Raw genomic sequence first — 17,932 nt, 5'->3', positions numbered from 1 at the left:
CCAATACTTGCACAGCTCTAATCTAAATTTCAAGCAGGACAATCCACTATAGAAAATCTGAAATCTACCACATTGAAAATTCTGTCTTCTTGTACAGCTTAGATCATATTTTTAAGCTGAATCAAAAAGCAGGACACCATGTCAAAGTATGATAAAAAAAATATTGTTTAAAAAGCCAAAAATCAAACCCTACCTGTAAAGTGAAGGGTTAGGGGAACCCCTGCAGAGCATTTGAAAGCAAAAATACCAAGATTTATTCTTTTTGATGTTACTGAAAGGTGAGAACTGCCACAGAAAAAAGGTAAGAATTGACTGGAAAAACATGTTGTAAAAACATTTGCAGGCATGTCTGTGAAAGAATGAAAGATGCTTAGAAAGCACCTGAAGTTGCTCACGCTCAGATTTCTGTGAGATTTTTTGGGGCTGTATAAAATTAGGATTAATGATTAGGGCAACACACTTTAATTGTTGTGATGTAATATATTCAAAATGATGTATTGAGACTTTGGGGCAGGAGATCCTCTCTTCTCTCCACTTTTCTGTGACCAAAACACAAACCTGCTCTGTGCCAAAGCCAGTTCCAGGTGGCATTGCTCACCTTGGGAACAGAAACATCAGACACAGGAATGGAGTGAAAAAACAAATGGCTTATTTCAGATCAAAAATTCATCAGAGCAGAACAATGGAAAAGTTTCCATTTTAAAGTCTTAGTTTGGAGAGAATGGAAAGAAGGCAGCAAGGAAAAAAAAGTGCTATCCACAGCTGCTACATGGCAAACAGCACCAAATCCAAATCCTGGGAGCTTCCAGGACAAGACTATAAATAAGGGATTTATTTTAAGCCATCAATTTAAGCCATTGCTGTGACTTCTTGCAAAAAAGCCCAACCTGCAGTTCCTGTGCAGAGCCTACAATCCTATCTCAGGGTTAAAATATATTCCAGTGTGGAAAATCCATCTGATGTTGGGTAAGCTGCTCTCAAGGTTGGTGAAGTCTTTTCCCAAACCATTTCCTGGTCATGAATTCCCTTAGCTTCCATGCTAGGAGGGATTTCATACTTTGATACTTTGGTTCTGGCTTTCTTTTTTTATTTGTTTGTTGGATTGTGGTTTCTTTTCTAGATTAAAGAGGGATCAGCTATCAGAAATCTTTTCACTATTCAAGCTGAGTTCACCTCCTAACCTTTTTTTTTTTTTTTTTTCCTTTTTTTTGCAGAGGGGAAAGGGATAAAGTGAATAGCTTAAATCCTAAGCTGCTTAAGAGTTTCTAAGCCCCTTTAGGGTAGGGGATGTTTTCTGAAAACTCTTTTGCAGGTTTGTTGTTTTTTTCGTTTATTTAACCAACTTTCAAGTTTTCACATATTTCCTGCAACAGAAGTGACAAAATCAGACACAGTGCTTCACTAACTGCTTCCAGGAAATAGGAAACAGGATTTTTTTTTCTGTACAGTCTTGCAGTAAACTAATTGCCCTGCTTCTCCAAGGATTTAATTTCCTGTCAGCTCAGATCCCTTTTATGGTGTTCTCATCTTCAGTCACTTCTTGTAGGTCTCACTCACTTGGGCTTGGATAATGAGGATGAACTTTGGGCCAAGTGCAGATAAATTATCCACAGCCTGCTCTGACATCTTCCCTGCAGAACCACCAGGAATTTCAAGAGCACCCTGAAAAAGGAATTTTCTCCTTGTGCTGGAGAGCCCAGAGTCAGGATCCTGGGAAGCCAATTCCTGCCTCACTTGGTGAAACAACCATGGTTCTGTTACAGCACCATCATGGAGTATTTCACATGATATTTTGAAGATTTAGTTCTTTAAGAGTTTTTTGTTGGGGGATGAGGGTTTGCTGTAACAGTGCATTGCACAGAGTGTGAGACAGGATGCCAAAAAAATGCTGCTGCTTCATGCAGAGCAGTGTAATATATTTGAGAAAGCTTTGAATAAACATCCCTGTCCATGGGATAGTCCTGCTGCTGCAGCAAGCCAAGCAAAGTGTGTTAAAAATGAAGAGATGCTAAAGAGGAAAGAAAGAGAGAAGCAGATGTGGGGGCAAAAAAAACCAAAACAACAACAAAACAAAAAACCAACAAAGCAAACAGACACCACCTAAAAAAAAAAATTAAAAAAAGGGGTTGAAAAACTCATCAAGCTAATCTATCAACAAATGTTTAGGTTATTTCTTCACCCAACACAAAGCTCTTGAGACAGACAATTCCCTACTTACTTACACATTCAGAGGTTGCCAGGCTGGCCACTGTGCCTTGGCTTTGATGACTGTCAGAACCTCATCACTCTGTGAAAAGAGACAAAGGACATTTTTACCATGAGAACAGTATGTTCTACAGCAGAAAAAAAAAAAGTGCAAGGCACTAGATCAAGCTGTGGCCACGAGATTTAAACCCCAGCAGAAGTTTGCAGATGATGGTGGTTTGGCATCATGAGCTGAGGAATTCACCAGCTTGATGCAAAGAAAGGACAGAAAAACTGCATTTAATACATGAAAGACGTACAGATAAAAACCCTGTGTGATGTATTATCTGTTATCCTGATGTCTGGAAGGCTCCAGAGGCCCCAAGGTGGATGCACTGCACTGGCAGCAGGTTCTCTTTGCTCTCCATTTATGCACTGGAAAATCACAGAAAATCCTTGAGCAGCATCTGCACAAGGATTATTTCCTAAAGCCTGCTCTAATCTTTGCATCAGCACTTTTAAACTTTATATTGCTGCAATAAACTCGGGACAAAGGCAGGAGACCATTACCAAGGCTCAGATGCCCAAAAGACATCTATCACACTTGTTCAGAAGCATTTTCCCCTCCTCCCTCAGGAATGCACACCAGCAATTCACCTGCAGGGACACAAAGTTCACAGCTCACTCCCATGATTTCTACTGTCTTCTAAAAATATTTCCCAATTAGAGCAAGAAAGCCCCTTCCTCTGTCAGCAGTAATTGGCACTTCCAGCAGAGCTGACCTCTCACTTTAGTGATAAATGACATTTCTTGCTTGACAGCAATAATTCTGACACCCCAGACCAGCCCTAGCCAGTGCACACCCCAGCTCAAAGAAAACAGCTTCCACTGGTTGTTTCTACCACTCTCAATCCTTCCTGAGCCCCTCTTTTTACCAAAGCAAGAGCACTAAGAGCCCTCTCTGTGACACAGGAGGCTTCCAGCCTCAGAAATGTAATTGTGGCATGACCTCTGCCTTAGCCTGAGTGGATGGAAAAGCCACTTTTTGGAAATCACTTGTATAAAAGTGGGAAAATCCTGCACTACATGAAGTGTCCTGAGCAAAGACAGCTGAAAATCCAGCTCTACAAAGGCAAGTATAAAGATATTTTATATTTAAGCTCCCAAGCTCCCACACTACTGATACAGGTAGAAAAAAGAGAATTTTGTGATAAAAGGGAACAGCAGGCAGATCCTCAGGGGCAGGCACACCTTGGGTGAGCCCAACACTCTCCCAGCCTGGTCCAGGCAGGAGAGATTCATCACATCTAGGGTTGGATTTTAGAAACACAGAGTTTTGAGGTTTTTTGTGGTTTTTTGGTATTGAGCCCCTAAAGAACACTGTTTTTGACCTGAGGCTTTAGAGAAGGCTCCCAAATTGAAGTGTTGGAGTTAAAATCATGAGTGTGTAGCTAATCACAAGTGTGTGATTTCACATGGTGAAGGGTTTTAAATGTGAGGGTTTTATACCATAGTAATAAGTGTAGAACAAGATGAAAGATTTTGGGTGTTTATTTTGGTGTTCATCTTTTTTCTTCATGATTTCAGGTAGTAGTTTTTGGTTAGATGGGGTCACACTCAGGATCATGGCAAGTTAATTATTGAATTAAAAGAATAAATAAGTGTTACTTCTTTATCAGACTGTTTAGCTTTAAGAGACTTTATAACAGCTGGATTTGTTTTTATTTTGCTCACTTCTAGCAGGTGGGTAGAAGTATTACTGAATGCTTTGTACTTTTTAATGAGATTTAATAAACAGCTAAACTTAAACACAAGAAAATCCTTTTTCTCTCAGGTATTTTTTATTTTTAGTTTTAAGTGAAAATGAAAGAAACCACAACAAATTATTAAATAAATAGTGTAAAAATACTCATCACTGTTACAATCCAGGTTCATCCAGGGCAACCTTTTTCTCATCTCCATGCTTTCAAAAGTGGAGAAAGTTTTACCACTCAAAGTGCTTTAAAAAGTAGCTGATTAAATGAATTAAAGGTTTGAAGTTAAAGGACATTGTCTATCTCTGCAAACAACAAAATTTCCCTTAATTTCCAATTTTCCTTGTTTCAATACCCTAAAACTTTCCAGCCAGGCATATCTTCTTGCCTTGAGAAGAGATTTGCATTCAAAATTATTAACTGTGCATTTTATATCCCAATGAAAGTCTGTCATGAGCATAGATGGTTACATTTATTAAAGTAATGCACTGCTTATCTAATAGCAGGCAGTAATTATGTCACTGGTATCAAAATCAGTCATGTCTGAAAGCATTTCAACACCTGCTATTGGAATTAAAAATTAACACCAGGAGTAGACAAGCAATGACTGAGAGCTCAGTAAGTGAAGAGGGAAGGAAATTAGGAATTTTCAATGCCTTGAAAAAACCACAGAATTTACTGTAGAGGTATAAACACCACTTTTTTAAATAATAAAAATATAATGTTAACATTTTCTTATTGCTTGCTGTCCTGTATTTGTACCTGTGTTATTCATCTTCCCAAAGTTTTGCTTTAATTAAAGTAATTTAAGTAAACAAAGTCTCCAATTCCCACCAAAATATGGGAAAGAGAACTGGGATGTTTCACTGTGGTATGTTGCAAGTTGTCATCAATTTTGTATTTACCTTGGAAGAAATTATTCAAAATAATCAAACTCTTACATTCTGGCAAAGAAAACGAGATTGTTTGCAAAATAATGGAGGGTCAAAATGTTACACTGCCAGAAGTTGAAGGGAAAAAGGAGAATATGAAATTCCAAGCGTGGTGAGACATAAACACTGACAAAAGTTGGTCTTTCTCCTGAAGCAGCTCCTGCAATTTCTGCTGTATGTAAAATTATGGGATTCCAGCTCCCATTTGAAGTAGAATGGCTCAGAACTTGCTCAAGAATTCCAGCAGAGCCAAATGGGTTTCCAGATTGACTTCAATTTAATTTGAGTTGTGGCCTTAATTAAAACCAAGCAAAAAATTGCAAACCACTCTCCTTTTCTCCACACCCACTTTTTAAACTGGTGCTCAAACTGGGGCTGAGTGTTTGACTCAACAGCTGTCCCCTATGAAAGCACTCTTTTCCAAAAAAATCCTAATTTAATGATTTTAAAAGGTTGATAATGCCATTCTGATACTGGCAGCCTTCCTGTTACTCTGAAATTGGTAAAAATTAATCCTTTGCTTTACATCCATTTGTTCCTGCCATGTATAAATGAATGGTCATGCAGAATGAAGTAATTAAATGGCAACACACAGAACCCTGTGGTATAAAACCACTGCTAAGTTAAAGCCTTTTACAAAGGATTAAAAGCATTTCCTCACTTCAAGAACAGAAAGTGGGACATGGCTCAAAAAGGCTGCATTAAAGACATAACTTGATTTGAAGCCTTTCTCAACCTTAAAACATGCTTGAATGGTAAAATCCATTTAAAAAGTAATGAAAGCTTTCAGCAAAAGTTTTAAGTATGATCTGAATATTGGGATGAAAGGGAGATTAGTGGGATCTAGAAAGCCCTGGAAGTTATTCCATGGGCTCCTGCTACTTTTTGGCAACCAACATGATTAGCATCCATGCCATACACTATTTCCAAGCTAATTTTTGAAGTTTTATTACTATTTTTATTTTAGCTCTGCCAAATAACGTTAGAAGCTGTCACTGTGCAGATCACTTTGCAATGATGATATGATTCAGCTCAGTTAAACAAATTAATGTGTTATCTGACATCAAAATCAGAGCCAATGAAAAACACCTGGTTTGGGCCAGAGCTCAATTCCACTCATTTCAAACTGCTGCTGCTTGGCATTCATTCCATTGTTTGAGAACAGAGAACATTTAATTCCTTCCACAACACCTCTCACACTATCTGAATGCCTTTCTATCCACAGTGGGTTCATTTTCACAAGACTCTCAAAGAGTAGAAAAAGCAACATTATCTTCAGTTCCCAGATGATGAATTGGATGTCTACCTACATATCTGAGTTCCAGGATAGCATCTTCCCCTGCAGGATCATCCTTCCCCTCAAAAATAATTTGTTATTAAAGGAGAAAGAGATAAAGTGAGCACAAAAAAAATTGTATTGCACATTTCTGTGGGGAACCAAATGCTATAAAAATTAAAATGATGTAGTACTTTGGAGGGATTGTTGGGTGCTCTTAAAATCTGATCAGCCTTCTATGATTTTTATAAATTACACTTATTCCACCTCCACTGTGTGCAGACACACAGAAACCAAAGAGAAGAATAAAAACTAATCTTGCCTTTAAAGTATTATCTAATACAAAATACCTGGTTAATTAATGCTCCACGAATTATGGACTTCCATGGAACATTACTCAAAATATGGCATGTTTTGACTTGATAAAATCTCTAGAAAACTCTCCTACCACAGTTTTACAGATGTATTTGAATGAAAAGGGACACTGATGTAGGTTAATTTCTGAAATTTGTAAAAACTTCAGAAGAAAAAGGAAGTAAATGCCTTTTGTGTAGTAACAAAATATTTCTGTGATAAAAGCAGGGCTGAGATGCAGTTCAACATGCAGAGATGTTCCTAGGAAAGTTTGTACAACTACTGTTTTTTTCCAGTTCTCACACAAGAGCATTTTTGAAAAGGTTAAGCTTTTAGTCACAAATTGCTTCATTTGAGAGGGAAAAACACCCACAATTAAAGACAAAGACTTAGTTTGATTATTTGATGGCAACTAAATCCTGTTTAAATATATGACTGACTTAGATTTAGGCAGATTATACTGAAAGCCAGTAGGTTTGGAATTATCATAAGCAACACCAGGATTGTGTTTGCCCATTACTTTGACTTCTCTATGTTTATGACAGCAAATTGTGGTAGCTGAGAAAACCACACTTATTATAAGATATATAAACATGCCTGAATAGAATTCATATTTTGATCGTAGTACCTATAAATTCAATATTTTCCTTAATTAAAAAAATCTTGTTTATTTGCCTTGAAAAATAGGTAATGTCATTTCAGGGAATACAAAATGTGAGTTTTTCAGTTCTTAAGTATGAAAATTTGGGGGAATTTCCAGACATATAATAATAACCAGTCAATTACTAACAACACAATTTTGGGCCTGAGATAGATAAAGAAATACTGCTGGGGTGAAACTGAATAAAAACAGAAGGAAAGCTGAGCATTTAAATCCATTTCTGAACTGAAAACATCCCTGCTCCAGGAGAGCAAATAACCCAGCACCACAGACAGTGCCAGCTTAACTGCTGTGCTGTGCAGGAAAGCTTTCCTCAATCGGATGCTTCCCAATTCTGTATTCACTTTTACAAAGAAAAACCTCTCTGACAGATAATCAGGCTGAGAATTTTCCCCAAGTGTGGGTATTGTCCATATTTCCCTGAAAATGAGGAAATTCTTCAGGAAAATGGAAATGTTTCAGAAAACATATCAGGATGGTGACTTCACAGATGTCAGCTGACACTGTGTGTTTAAAAATAAGCTTTCTAAGGGTGTTAAAGGAATCATAACCCTTGACTTTTTTTAAAAAAATATTAGAATGGAATGCAAAAAGAAATTTATTCATTGTTTTTATATCTCAGAAGCACTGACTGACTTTGTGTTACCAACTTTGTGCATTACCTGTCCTGCAGGGTTTCCTTTCACTGAGAGCAGGTTTCAGGAGGTGAATGTGGGCTGAAATTGATAACAGAGCTGTTGCTAATGGCAACAATGAAAATCAGATGGTTTATTTCCATGAAGGTGCAGTTACATATCCAGGGTGCTCCCAGTAAAGCAATAATTCATGTTCTGCACACTATAAAGCTTAGCAGTGTGTGGTAATGAGCCTCAGGTATGCTCTAAGGATCTGAGCTCTCATTTTCTCTGCCTGAGCAGATTCCTCAGAAAAGGGTCCCCCTCAGGAATCCAGTTCTTGATTGCAAGTTGATTTTCCAGTGCACATTCTGCTTTGTTCTACATGGAATGCTTTGCTGTCTCTACCACTAGAGAAACATCCTGGGATCCTAAATTAACAAACCCAAGGGAAAAATATTTTTACTACAGTACACAATGGCTATTTTTTAAAGCAGGGGATCAAACTAAATCCTGTAGCTGATCTTAAGTGGTGTGACTCCCACCCTGTGCTTAAAAGGTTTATCCAACACACACCCCTTTTGACCCCCTTCTGTTTTACCTTCTCCAATTCCACCAATCCTTTAGGCTAACCTAGCCTTTAAACCTAAGTGCTAAAAAGCTATTATAAACTCTCAAAAGACTGGACACCAGAAAATAAATGGGAGGATGTTGTAGTCTGATTAGGAATGGTGAATAATGCAGCAACACACACATGATCTCTTAAAAGCAGCAAGAAGAGGAGATTTATTGAAAAGCCACCACACTTATATAGGATAGATCATGCAATACAAAACAGAAAAGACTCATTGGTCTGAGAAGGCAACACCTCTTTGAAAACATGCTTTGTGCCAAACATCATGAGACACTCACGTGGCTTTGTGGTCAACACCAGGTGTTAATCTCTGTTATTCACTCTTCCTTCTCCTGCCTCTGAGAAAATCCCCCAGCCTGGGAAAGATCTGAGCTGGAGCTGAGAAAGCCAACAGCCTGGGAAAAACCTGAGCTGGATTTTTCCCTGAGCTTTCAGCAGGACAAAGCCCTGGACACCAATCCACATTCTGTGTGCAATAAAGCAGCTGAATGAACTGAGTGGCAAGACAAGACCTGCAAACATCCAGGTTTGGAGATGAACCAGATAAAACTGGTTTAAATCACTAGGTTCACTCATCAGATTCACATTCAGATAACTACAGTTTTGGGTTTTTTTGCTCAGGCTCCTTGAAATAGTTGCAAAACAGTCAGGGATGAGCATTGAGACAGGCTCTTGGGCATGCTAGGAATATGTGAAATTCACCTGCTGGAATATCAGCAGGAACCTCAGGAGAAGACTGGGGCTGCTCTGAGAAGCTGCCCAGGGAAAGGAGCACAGAACAATTCTGTCATCTGCTAAATGCTGGCACTGAGGCTCCAGGTGTCACAATTATTCTTCCTAATGCTTTGCTCACACATTAGCCAAATGCAGGAGCCTGAGCAGAGGAGAAATAATTATTTGGATAATAGCAAGGGGGTTTAAATAAGACCAGCAAATTAGCTCAGGGGGTGAGCATCCCTGACCCTTGATAGCACTTGACAAATCAATGTAGGGGTTTTATTCCATTTAGGATGTACAACAAAATTTTCTAAATGTGGTTTAGCTGCTGTACAGAGGCAATCACAACTGCTTAATTTCCCTTCAGTAAAGATATCATGTCTAAGCCACCCTTTACCATTTCTTCCAAAAAAAACCACCAAACCAAAACTCACCAAAAAACCCAACATAAATGTAGCTTTTTAGCAAATTAAGGAATTGAGGCTCCTACCATGAATTATATTTTCTGTAGTCTGGAAATCAATATTCTTTTAGGAAAATCAGCTTTCCATCCCTCCCCACCCCACAGGATGTTCTGACCCCATCCTCAGTGCTGCAAATACTCAGCTGGACCTTGTTAAACCACTGGAGCAATTTCTCACTGAACCCTGTTAATACTGTTGCTTCTTTCTTGCAAGAAGAGCATCTCCCCATCCACAACAGGGGCAAATCCAGAAACTGAGACTGACCTCGAAAATTTCCTTGCTACCTGGAAATTTCAGTGGTCTGAGTATGGGTAATGGGTAATCTATCTATGAGGGTTTATTCTTGCTTTCCAGCAGTTAAACTGCAGGGAAATGGCATTTTCTTGTGGGTTTGCTTGGCTTTTTTGTTTGTTTTCTTTTGTTTGCATGTTTTTGTAAGATATTTAGCACTAACTGCTCCCCCAGAGCAGTGTGGGAAGTGAGATGGAGGTTATCTCCCTACTATGTGCCCACAACATTTGTCACTTAAAGAGCTCCAAGTATCTTTACATCAGCTAATGACAACACTTTACATGTGCCACTGAGTACAATTAATGTCAAAACAGGAATTACACAACACAGAATTTAATACTGTAGGAGATGCTACTAGAGTGACATCTGTACTCTATATAATTAACATACTAGAGAAGAGCTATTAATTCCACTATAAAAAGTACTGTTTGGGTCTCTGTTTTTTTATTTAGAAATGCAAAAACAGAAGAGAAAACTAAGAGTTAAACCCTGGAGCTACAATGCTGGATGTCATCCTGTAGTAACCAGATACAAATGGTTGATGTTGTTTCTGTAATAAGCCAGACATGAAAAAAAAAGGTGTTTGTTTGTTCTTAAGGAACATCTCTGAAGTGCTCTGGAAAAGCCCATGGACATCAAATTGCTGAGTGCAGACTCTTATTTTATTATTAGAATAGTTCTAAGTTAAAGACCACAAACAGAGGCTTGCACTCTAAAAGTGTACTTGCCATATTGCACTGCACTCACAAAGTTACACCTAAAATAAAAACTTACTGAGAAACAATCACTGCAGTGAGGTCAGGATAAACACAAGTATTTCAGTTTTAGCTGTGAGATACCACTGTGCTGCTAAAAATGCTTATTGTGAGGTGCATCCTTTGTTATTTCCCATGCTTGTTTTGAAATTATGTGCACACTGACCTGTTTATATGCTTATCTCTAAAGCTGATGTTCTGAAATTAGGTTTAAATTTCAGAGCTTATCTTAAGCCATATTAACACGAAATGACACAATGCACTCTATGTCAGTAAACATTTTAAATATTCCATGGCCCCAAAAAAGTCACAGTTGTACATTTAAATTTTTGATGTGATCATCTCACCTGTATTCCTTTATGTCTCTAATAAACCATTTTCTAGTAACTCTAGGATTTCCCAGTGTTAGAACTGTGCTCAGTTCTCTTAAACCAGGGGTACTCTGTACAGACATTTATTCTCCTCATCTTTTACTTTCTCTCATACCAGGCTCCTGCAGAGGGATTTCCAGAAGAACACTGAATATCACCACATTCACCATTTTATTTCTACAAAAAACACCAGGCCAGACTGGTCCCCACTGAAGTCCTAGCTGCAGGTGTTAGGTCTCTTATTAAATCCTTTTCTATCCCCTAAAATAAAATTAGGTTGTTTTCTTTTTATTAATCTCTGAAGAGATTAGAACAGCCATGTTATAATTTACAAGGTGATTAATAATTGGAGCAGCAAAACCTGGTAAAGCCATGAGTTATTACTGTATCCACTGGAGTGAGTTTAAGAACACATCACCCTGTGTCTAATCAGAATTAATATTTTTATTATTCATGTTTCTAATGCAAAAGCACCCAACATTCACAGGGCTGTCCCCTCCTGCCTTCTCCTGACCCTGCAGGAAATGCTCAAACAGAATTGCTGAGCTGCTGCACCCCAGTGAATGGTGGGAGTGCATTAAATACACAATTACTGCTGCATTCTCTCAAGTCTTACAAGCCAATTAATAACACTTTGCATTTTCATGGCACCTTGCCTCAAAGAATATTAAAATGCTTTTACATGACAGAGTTCTGGAGCTCTCCTGTCTGCAGCCTCGTGCACAGAAACTGCAGAAAAGTTGGCAGGACAAGAACACCACTTAGAGTTCAGGAAGAATTTTTTCCAAATGTTTGTCTGTTCTGACTGCCAAGGCTCCATGATGACACTGCAGAATAAACCTGACAGTGACAAAACTCTGAACAAGTGACACCAGGTAATCCACAGGTAAAGGTGGGGACGCCAAACTTTCTCTCCTACACTGACTGGACTTGTTGCTCCACTTTCTGAAAACCAAAGGAGCTACATTGCAAACCATCCACAATCAATCTGAATTTGTGGTGAAAACATTGATTAATCCAGTGAGAACAATCAAGTTGTCTGAGAAACCCATTAACTACATTAATTTTGTGTAAACTAAGAGACAAATAAGGATAATTTATGACTCCAACCACGCTTTTCACAAAGCCAAAATCCATGTAAAAGCAACCTAAAAGTCACACTGTAAACCCGACCATGAGCAGGCACAGCTTTGAAGAGCAAATGGATTTCCTTTGATGTGTACCTGCCTAGAACTGAACAGAACACTTGACTAAGGAAGAGATACAAAAATTTTAAACAATTCTTTCCCCCAGTAGCATCCAAAAAGCTGGGCACCTGCTATCTCTCATCCAGTTCTTGAGTCACTGCATTATAATCTATGCTTTAAAAAAAAATAAAAAATCAGCCTTCAAAAAAAATCTTTCCAGCCAATAATTCCCCCTCATCCATCTCCATCCCAGTCAGAAAACAAGTGACCTTTTACCACACTCAGTCCTGACAGCAAAAACAATGTTTTCTGCACACCAGTAGACTTCTTACAGTGCAATTTGCTGTTATAATATCCAAACAGAAGACACAACATTTCACATGAACTCTGCAAGTGAAATAAAAGAGAAGAGAGAATATAATCTAGAACAAAATCCTACAGTCAGGAAAAGAAAAATTCACTCTACAGTAAGATCTACTCTGATGGCCAGGAAAATCTACAAAATGTATTCAAGTCTGGGAGCTCAGATCCAGCACTCTGTGCTGATGAACAGCTCCTGCTGTCTCACAAGATCTTTCTCCCCCACCACCCAGCTGATTAATTAATTAAACAGTGTTCAAACTTTAGAATCACCTGAAATTTTAAACATTATCTCTTTCCTCCCATCAAACAAACATTTGTGGAAATTCTGGGAACAAAACCCACTTCTACTGAGCCAGGGTTTAATGCTCTGAACCTCCCAGCTTCAATTTCTCCAAAATGTTCTGCTCATTTTAGAAATGAAAGCAAATCTCCTGCCTCAAAGATCTGCAAAGATCTCAATTGCTTGCAGGCTTACACATTATCAATAATTCATTTTCTGAGTCAGAATTGCTCTGTACAACAGGCAGGAGCATTTGAAAGGCCAGGTATTGTTCATGAATAATGCCAATTTAGTTCTGAAATAACTGGATTATACAAAAGTTATGACTTTTTTTGAAGAAGGTATTACTTGCTATAAGCACGACCAGGTGAATCTAAATGTAACACTTCAAAAGATATGATCAGACTTCTGAAATAATTAGGATTTTTTTTACTTCCCACCTGTTTTACATGTAGCTCTTTGTACATTTTCCAGGGATCTCTGAACTGCTCTGAATGCCTCTCCCTTCCTGACCAGTCCCAAAATCCTTCTCAAAAACTTCCCTCAATCACTGCTTCCTATGGCTCCACAAGAACTTACCAAAAGCCTTGAACATTTATTTTTCAACTTTCAGGTCCACATTTCTCCTGCTTTGCTCTGCACAACTCTTCTCCAATAAATCACCCAACATTATTGGTCCCATGTGGGTGCATGCCTTTCATTTTTGTGAACTAAAATCCAACCATCTTATTGACTGCAGCTGCTTTTAAATACACTTTGGTTTCAGCACTGATTTACTTCTTAATTATATTATTTTATTTTAGGTGAGGGGTCCTATTGTTTTCTTAATAGCTGCTTTAAAGGCAGCATTCAAATAAATGAAACTTCAGCATCTGAGCAGAGAAAACAAGTTAATTCACAATTCCTTAACCAAAGAATTTCCTACAATAACATTCTTGATGAAAATATCACCACACCTCCCAAATGTTAATTTCCTTGAAGTGTGTCCTAGCTGAGCATTCTTGGGAGATTCCTGCTAAAAAGACCAGCAGGAATGGTACAAAGATAAGATTATTTCTGTCTCTCTTCCAAAAACCCCAGAGACTGCTATAGTGGTTTTCTATTTCAGCTGCAAAGACAAGTCCTGAATCAAATGCTCACCCAAATTAAAGACTAGGGATTGGATCTTAAGAAAAGATCATTTTTTGGCCTCTGATATATGTATGCAATTTGTCTGCAGGAGCAGGAAATATTGAGCATACAAGTAAAGTGGTGTTCCTCCAGGGAGAGATTATAATCAGCAAAACCAAAAACTTCACAATCCACTGCAAAAATGCATTCCAGGCAATGGAAGTGGGAATACAGTGGTGAATGTGGAAGGTACAGGCTTGTCCATGTTCTGTTGGGTTGATTTTAGGAAATACTTCATGAAAAAAAAAAAAATCCTGGGAATGCACTGTATGTTGTTTCTTTCATACATAAATGAAGAATCAGGTATTAAAAATATTTATGGAGTTCTATTAAACATTTGGTGCACTTATGAAACAGAAACTTCAAGACCACAAATAAAATAAGAAAAATATATAAAATTGTCCACCACTTCCAGATCAGGTCATTTTTTCTATGCTATTGGTCACTGTTAATCTGGCTGAGCACAGAACAAGGTGATGTACATTTCTATAACTTTTCCTTTTTTAACTGAATGTGCAAAATTGAAAAGTAGCCAAATAAAATCTGCTGTTTCTTCTCATTCTGTGTTTCTGCCAGAAAACCCCAATGCATGGGTAACTTTACAGTGGGCTGTAATTTTTTTTCTATTTTTTTCCAACTACTTTTGTCATTCTGAAAGTCTTTTTCCATTCCTTCTGTCCTTCAGCCATGGACTGACACGGACTGGATTTTTCCTGGAATTTTTCCTGGATTTTTCCCAGATTATTCCTTGAGGAACAAGCCTCAGATAAATGCTAACCATGAACTCTGCTCTGGTTTGGGTCCAACTCCTCCTTTCAGATATAAATATTTATCTGCATTTCTGAGGACAGAATCTAACTTTCCTTATTAAAGACAGGAGGCCAAGCACTTGTTCCTGCTGAGATCCCTTGCCAGTCTTGAGAAGGGAGTTCTTACAGAATTCATTCCTTTAGAACTGAAATTCTGCATGTTTTGGGTTTGTTTGTTTTCCTGGCAAACAAGGGAAGGCTTCATGAGTGCACAGTGCCAGAATTTCAGAATCTACATCACCTACATTCCACTTAATCCCATTATCTTAACAACAGCATTAGCTCTGATGTGTCACAGGAGCCTCCAGGGCCTAGAAATGACTTATGAATTAATTATCTGAAGCACAATCATTAAAAAAAAAAATGCAAACATGGTGATTTGTCACTCTATTTCATTAACATGCTAGGGGGGAAAAAAAAGTACATTCAGCAAGTTTTCATTGCCATGTTCACAGGTTTTTCTGCCAGAACAACACACTGAAGGGGAAAAAAGAGCTTTGTGGGTATTGCAGTGAATGCAGAATTTCAGCCACATGGATTTATGATGAACACCTTCATGTGGGGTTGTATCAAGTGAGACAAACATCAACAAAATGCCATGGAATTTTTTGTTAGCAATGACACAAAGACAGGATCCATCTCTGTCTTTGGGAAGTCCCTAACAAAATAAAAACTGATGTTTTAAGCAGCTCACAGGTGTGATTTTTGTGCTTTTAGATGGTCAGGTCACCCATGGTATTTCAAGATCAAAGAACCATCCAGGCAGATGCATGAAATGGAAATAGATTTGTAACCAGCAAGGTTAAAAGATGTATGACAGATTCTTGAAGATCACATCCTTTTCTCCCTTTTTTTAGGCCACATCTGGATGTTCTGAACAGCTTCGAAAACGATTTCACCCTGATTCATTTAGAGAGAAAAAGAAGAAAAAGGAAAGATTCAGGGAAATATTGAGGCTATTGCTGACATCTGTCTCAGAAAATTTTAAAAGGAAGAGAAATAGTGGATCCATTCAGTTCAAAGGGATACCTGAGAAAATGATTGCTATGGATTTCTGTGAGACAGAAAAGGACCATTCCAAAAAAATATTGGGAAAAATCCACAATAGTCTTGATCCTCTCAGCTGGGGAGTCAATTGCAGTGAGACATGCTGCCATTTATTAGTCTGAATTCCACATCTCACAGAATACAAATAAAGCCTCAGAAGACACATCTAACAGGAATCACTGTTACATTCACTCAGAAATTTACACTTGCTTGTATTTTTACATAAATCCCCTGGATGCACCCTTGCTCTCTTGGTAGAACCTCCAGTATTTATTCTGCTTTTCCAAAAACTCAGGCTTTTATTGCAGGCTGTGAAACTGAAATGCCTTAGAAGGAATTTGGCCTTGGAAAACTCAGTTCTCAAAACCACCACAAGCTACTGCTGCAATTATTAAGGTGTGACTGAAGGAAGTCCAAGATCATTATTAGTTGCAATGCTGGCAGATTGGATTTTCCATCTTGGTGGGAGATAGCTTCTCTTAAAATAACTTCAGTGAAAACAATCAACTGCTTATTCATCTTTGGAGCACAATTTCTTCTGGAATACATTATAACTTCAGGAGCCATTGTTAAACAAAATGCCAGAAATAATCCCCTGCTGGATCCATCCCACTGATTTCCATCTAGCTCAGCAGGCAGCTGGTGGCTGGGGGGGTCTGTGGGACAATCCCTCCTCAGCAATGTCACAAATCAATTAGCATGGCACTGGTTAACACCTTCTGCAGCCTTATCTCATCACCCACATTGCTTCTGCAACATCTGCCTCAGGGGTGAGCTGTGTTTTATCTCACAGAGGTAAAGGACTCCTTCTCATCCATGTGTGCAGGATTCCAGAGAACTCCAATTCACTAAGAGCCCATTTATCTGAGTGTGTGACATTTCTTGGCTGTTCTGTAAGTGAGGGCCCCAGCACAATAAGGAATATGACATTGTTATCTGGTAAGAACTTGTCATTTATTCATTATACTCACATATCTGTGAGGCAAAGTTCTTGTCATAAAGTTCTTATTGTCAGGGGAATGGAGAAGTGACTCTTGAATTACAGCTGCTCTTGTGCAGAATAATGTGCAGTGTGGTGCTTCTAACACATTGCCTTAAAGAAAATAACCATCCTAATACCCTGAGAGATGATTTTAGGAGAACCAGATCTCAGTTTAATGAAATAACAGAGCACTAGCCATTAATAGCATTTAAAAGTTAGTGCTACTGTTATAATTCTGCTCTTATATGTACAAAACATAAAATAAACTTTTCAATAACACATTTTAACCTGCAGTTAAAGTGCTGTAATTTCCAACATGCATTCAACCAATCTGCTGTGTAGCATAAACACGTAATTTTATCAGGAACTACAGCACATGTGAGTGCTTTTATTGAATTGTTTTTATAAATAGAGCTCTGTTTACACACACATGATGCTATTTCAAACAATCATGAACAGAAAATGATTGGCTTCCTTTCTACTACACTTCACATAAGCACTGCATAAATGTCATCATTCAAGTGTTTACCTTTCTTTATTTATTATAGCAAGGGGGGTTTTTTAGGCAACTTTTTATAAGAATTTCTTCATTTGCTATGAGAGTGTGGAAAACAGCATGCATGAAAACTGGAAGACAAATGTTTGTATTAAGTGAGACAGAAGAATGGGAAGGCATGACTTTTAAAGAAAAAAAAAAGAAGATATTTAGTCCACAAACACATTCAATCAGTGAACATTGAGATGTTCCACTCTAAAACATAAAGATGAAGCAGATCTGCAACCTCACACTGATCTAGTTTCTGCACACCCTAAATCCACAGATAACCTGTGCATGAAATAGAGGTGCAAAGATAATGTCCAGCTAGGCACAGGAGTGATAACTGAGGTTTGGTTATGGGCTGTTATCACTTTTGGTAGCATTTTTTGGGATGCCACCCCTGTTCTTGGTTGCCTTGGCCCCTACAAGGTTCAGCACTGCAGGGAACAGGAAAACAAAGAAGAAATATTCACTTACAATTACACTAATTGAACAAAAGAGATGCAAACATTAAAATCAAGATGCCAGTGCTCTAAGGCAGAGAAAGAA

General features: G+C 38.2%; 1 protein-coding gene across 1 annotated transcript in view; it reads right to left on the bottom strand.

The window, feature by feature from the left end:
- The window catches only part of SPON1 (spondin 1), a 149,629-nt gene that overhangs the window by 24,407 nt on the left and 107,290 nt on the right, over window positions 1–17,932 (bottom strand). Inside the window, exon 7 of the mRNA XM_079310145.1 lies at window positions 2,223–2,287. Coding sequence (XP_079166271.1) covers window positions 2,223–2,287 — 65 coding nt within the window. The remainder of the gene's footprint in view (window positions 1–2,222; window positions 2,288–17,932) is intronic.

This window comes from Erithacus rubecula (genome assembly GCF_903797595.1).
Source record: "Erithacus rubecula genome assembly, chromosome: 6".
In the NCBI taxonomy this organism is placed as follows: domain Eukaryota; kingdom Metazoa; phylum Chordata; class Aves; order Passeriformes; family Muscicapidae; genus Erithacus; species Erithacus rubecula.
This window is presented reverse-complemented; position numbering and strand designations above follow the sequence as displayed.